At 47.2% G+C, this 5,405-nt stretch overlaps 1 protein-coding gene across 1 annotated transcript; it reads right to left on the reverse strand.

Moving 5' to 3' along the window:
• Positions 1-2,557: 2,557 nt before the first annotated feature.
• BBA_07878 (multicopper oxidase) lies at positions 2,558-4,329 on the reverse strand (the record flags this gene model as incomplete). Its single annotated transcript, XM_008602975.1, has 2 exons — positions 2,558-4,011; positions 4,083-4,329. 2 exons carry the CDS (start codon positions 4,327-4,329, stop codon positions 2,558-2,560), a joined length of 1,701 nt encoding a protein of 566 aa, XP_008601197.1.
• Between the last annotated feature and the right edge of the window lie 1,076 nt (positions 4,330-5,405).

Genomic DNA, 5,405 nt, shown 5'->3' on the forward strand with positions numbered 1-5,405 from the left:
GCCGTTCAAGCCCAATGAGCAATGGTTCAACTTCAAGGGCTTCATCTCTGCATGCACAAAGTACGTCTCGTACTAGAGTACCTGGAGGAAACACAACCTATGATTATCAGATTCGCTTTTGTTATGCTGCGGCAGAGTCTCGACGCGCAGGGTACTGACATCGACCATTCTTGTTACATTACCCTGTATGTCCACCTGAGCCACAGGAATGAAAAGTACGGATCACGATAACCTACAATCATCAGATTCATTCCTGTGGCTCGGCGCTTTTCGACTATAAGCTGTAATTGTCGGGTTCGCTTTTGCTATGCCGCGACAAAGTCTCGACGCGCAGAGATATCGATCATTCTTATTACATTACCCTGTATATCCACCCGAGCCACAGGAATGAAAAGTACGGATTAACGCTATTAGACAGAATTCTGGTGTCTTTGTCTCCTGTTCACCGTTCTCTCATCGATTTCAGATAGCAGTACAATAATATAGTTTACAGTTAAGAGATATACGCCAATTAGTAGTAGCAGCAGTAGCACTACCTAAGCTATAGAAATAAAAAGTATAGATTAACGCTATTAGATAGTATTCTAGTGTCTATATCTCTTATTTACTATTCTCTTATTAATTTTAGATAGAATTATAATAATATAATTTATAGTCAAGAGATATAAGCTAATCAGTAGTAGCAGTAGTAGTATATATTCTAATATATTATAGATTTTAGTAGTAGTATATATAAAGGACCTGTAGAGTATACTTACCCCCCTTATGCCTTTTCCCTAATTCGACCAAAGTTGAGCTATGTGCTTATTAGGAGGTTTCTCTGTAGAAATAACAGCTTTCAAAGAGGCTGTTTGTGGTGCCCTGCAGTGCCTTACGTGTCAACTACCGCAAGCGCCACTACATAGCGCCACAGGATACCAAAATACAGCATTGGTGATCGCTTGCATTTCCACGAGTACAATTATAGATAGACAATGCTACATGTTATCAATAGAGCATCGATGAAGATATATCTTAACTGTTTTTAAGCCCTACTGAGAGCTAGATTTGTCGAGAGATCAGCGCTTAAAGAGGCTATGTTTTGGTGCCCTGTGGTTTTGTTTGCCAGGCCTTACCCACCGTCCACAGTACACCAGAAGACGGTATCTTTAAACGCTGATAGCTATATAAATAAGAGTAGAAATTAAAATGAGAATGCAATTCACGAGTAGAGACTTGTATAGTATAGACTTTTATACTTTCTATATTTACGCCCGAGAAAAGGGCGTATCTATCGAGGAATCGACGATTAAACAGGCTGTATTTTGGTGCCGCAGTACCCTGTGGCGGCGCCTGCGTTAGTGCTGTGGTAGGTAAAGCCCAGCAACACACAAGGCACCACAGGGCACCAAAACACGGCCTCTTTGAAGGCTTATATCTCAACATCTAGAGCTATAGATGAAATTTTATTATACACGAGCTTATAGAGAATCAGATGAGATTAAATTTTCACGCTTTCCCCGCCCTACGGTCCGCAAGCACAGCCATAAAGAGCTTTCGGGTGATGGAGCTGAAGGAGGACGGAGCGATGTGGAAGGAGTAAAGACCACAGCAAGGTACTCAAGCGGGTACTAAATAGGTAGTAGGAGGCACGGTAACATGGCCGGAATAGCCTCTATAATCTTCATCGTCAACTAGAATAATATCGAAACATCTTTTTTAACCCCTAGCGTCCCCCGTACTAATAATTTTACCAAGTCCGCCGTAGACCTAGATGACGATAGAATGTAGGTGCGGGAGAATGATCAGCCCTGCGATGGACTTGCTTAAAACGATGGCGCAGGCACACCTAAAACCACGCTACATACCTACGCAGCGCAGATAATGCGATCCTGGTCAGCGATAATGCACGATGCTGACAGGTGCATAAAACGGAGATTAGAAAGTGGACCGTGAGGTTCTTTTCGGAAATGTCTCGATAAGGACCGAGTACGGCAATACCTGTATGATTTGAACTGGCTGATGGTTTCCCTGAGCTAGCATGCCACTTGTCATTGTCGCGCATCTTCTCCATGCACACTATCCACAACTTTAATTATTAGATCATCTTTTTTCGAAATACTTTGACGAAGAGGAGCTCTCGAGACCCCGGTATGTTAGTCTGATGTGATGAGGTAACAGAATCATTCGCAAGGTCATGTGGGTGGCCTATTTATTGCAATTACAAAGAGCAAGGCGCTATGTAAACAGGTGATTTATACACCTAAGAATAAACTAGCTGAATATAGTTATATACTAAAAGTTAAAAAAAATCCATTCTTATTACTAAAATAATTAGAAAAGGCTACTTGGAATACTAACTAAGACCTGTTGGGTAGGACTTGGCTAGATTCTCCCGTTCCCTTCCTTGAATCCATGTATGGCTGGAGAACTCTCCAACACCGCGAAGAAGTAAATTCAAGCGTTTAATCAACGACAAAGAGCTGTAATCCCTACTAAAGAAAGCAAAACAAACGTGACTCGAAAGCAACTTCACCCGTCCGGGCCGGTCCTCGCCCATGCCACACACATGACCAATCTAGACACCAGAATCGTCCTGGTGAATGCCGTTGGCGTCCTGGTACGCCCTCCAATCCGCGCAAGTCTTGTTGAGCGCCCCCGCGTCCGTGATGCCCGGAATCTCGCTCCGCCGCTCGATGAACTGCAGCGCGAACCCCTGGGTGACGTGGAAGCCAATGTGGCAGTGCAGCAGCCAGGTACCCGGGTTGTCCGTCTCGAAGCCAATGACGAGGTAGCCTGTGCCCGGCAGGATGGCCGTGTCTCGTCGCAGCGGGTTATTAGAGTTGAGCTTGGTGATGCCGGGCAGGTAAACGCCGGTTCCTTGGGCGAGGACGAAGAAGTCGTGGCCGTGCAAGTGGACTGGATGGGGGATGGGCAGCAGGCTGTGTATGACGAGGTAGAAGACAACGTTGGCGTTGGGCAGCTCAATGACTCCGTCGTTCCTCTCGAATGTTGTCTGTCCGTTCAGGACCTGCGTGAGTGTCGGGTTCCGCCAGTCGACTTCCGTGGAGGTGCTGTTCAACGTCCACGCGTAAAAGTTGTTTTGCAGAGCGAGAGCGACGGACTGGAATGACTTTTGGGCATTCGACAGGTCTTTGGGGCTTTTTTTGACATGGGGCACAATGGTTCTTTGCTCGCTTTCATCGCTGCACGATGGGAGGTATAGGTAAGAACTGGTCGACGGCGTCGACGGGGCATCGCCGTAGTAGACAATGCCTCGGATTTTGTCTGGATTCTTGTTGAGGGAACAAGGGAGTTGAGGAACTGCGCGTATCCAAAAGTTGTCGGCACGCTGGCCTTGGTCGGCAGTAACAATGACATCGTATCGCTGGGCAATAGCAATATTAATGACGTTGGTTGTATACGGCTCGATGGGGACAAGATCGACGGCGATGACGGTCAAACGGTGATTGTCTATCGAAAACTTAAAGTGCGTGTCGAGAGCGGTGTTGAGCAGCCGGAGACGATATGACTTCCCAGCTTCAAATTTAACAGTGTGTCGCTTGCCGCCCGCGCCATTGGGGTTGACATTAACACCGTTGATTAGGCCCGAGTCCTGGAAAGGGGGGATGAGGTTGCGCTTGGAATAATAGGCCAGCTGGTCGGCGGTCTGGCGGCTCCAGTCGCTCAGAATCAGCGGACCGAGATCCTCGTCGTAGTTTGCCGTTGCAGGCCCGTTGATGACAATGGCACCGTAGACGCCCTCCCACGCCTGGACGGCAAAGTGCGAGTGATACCACGTGGTGCCGTACTGTTCGGCCCTCCACCTGTACGTCTCCGTCTCCCCAACTGCAGTGGGACACTGTGTTATTGAAACAACACCGTCCGCCTGGTTTGAGTGTCTCTGACGAATGCCATGGAAGTGAATGCTGGTCCCGTTCGTAGAGGTAGTCAGCTTGTTTGATACATGGACAACGACGGTATCGCCCCAGTCAGCAACGAGCGTCGGCCCCGGAATGCTTCCGTTGATGGCTGAAATACAGAGTTTGTTAGTATTCACTTCACCTGATGGCCCCCCCCGGTTGGCTTAGCCAGAAACTCACCAATGGCAGGTCGAGTGAACCCATCAGGGGAGACGACAACGTCTGTGATTTCAAGCCAGTATTCCCTGGTGACGCCCGTTTCGGGGATTTGGGTTGTATAGTCAGTATCAACGGAGTAGTTGCACCACTGGGAACGTGTTGTAGCTGTGTTGCCGGCGCAGGCGTCGCGAGGGTACAGGTTAGATGTAGGCGAGGCCGAGATTGCGCTGAGCAGGAGAGCCGCCACCAAGGAGCGTGATTTCAACATGTTTTATAAAGCTTTGTACACGAGGCTTGGCTTGTGAACCAAAGATACTGTTGGATCCTCATTAATAACATGCTGTCTATCCGTGAACTTTATAGAAATACTCATTTCCAGAAGCCTCGGTTGAAAATACGTCGCATGACCAGTTGCCATCATCTGCTGCCAAAGGTTACCAATCTCTGCCGAGTGTCTACTCGTGTAATAGCTAGGATTCAAGCGCGAGCCGGGCATGATTATGATACTATTCGCATACGCCTTCGCCGAGCGGTCGAGGATATCCCTTCCTTCAACACCACGTCGCGCCCATCACGAGCACCAGCAGAGTCCCAGTAAAGGGGACCGCGTGCCTCATCGAGCTACGTGTGGGGAAGAATTCCACTGTGGCTGAGAGTTGGACAATCTTGTGACAAGCTTTCTCTAATGATAACGTTAGCAGCCGGTCGCAGATCCGCGAATTCTTGGGCAGATTTGGCAACCCGCTTGGAGGAATATCAAGGCTGGAAGCTGCTGCTCACCGCTACGCTATCCCGGAAGCGCAACAAGGAAGCGTTGAAAGTGTGGAGCATCCAATCACAAACCGATATTCACAACATGGCGTAAACTCAAACTCAAATCAGCCAATAGCCCTAGCCAAGAACCAAATAGTCAGGAGTGTCTGTCAGCCGTCACGCGTTGGCACCTCCCCACGCCTTCACCTGGTTAGGAGCCTTGCTCGGCCCGGTCCTCGTCGTCATCCACCGTCGCGACCTGGTGATGATCCGCTACTAGGTCGATAATTTAGAAGGCGGCCTCGGTAAACTTTATTTCGTCCATATCCTCGCTCGGGAACCAGTCATCTAGGGTTACCCGTAATTATAATGTATTAGTTCTAGCCTTATAACAGATAGAAGCTATTAGCACTATAAAGTATATATATACTATTAGGTAAGGAATTAATAAAATCTGATATATTAGCTATATAGAGTAATACCTTAACCTACCCTTTATTAAGCCTAGTATTTATTTAGACTTAAAAGTATATTTTAATATATATAATAATTTAATTAATTAAATCTAGAATATAAATATCTTATAAATTA

This window comes from Beauveria bassiana (assembly GCF_000280675.1).
Source record: "Beauveria bassiana ARSEF 2860 unplaced genomic scaffold BBA_S00028, whole genome shotgun sequence".
Taxonomy (NCBI): Eukaryota; Fungi; Ascomycota; class Sordariomycetes; order Hypocreales; family Cordycipitaceae; genus Beauveria; species Beauveria bassiana.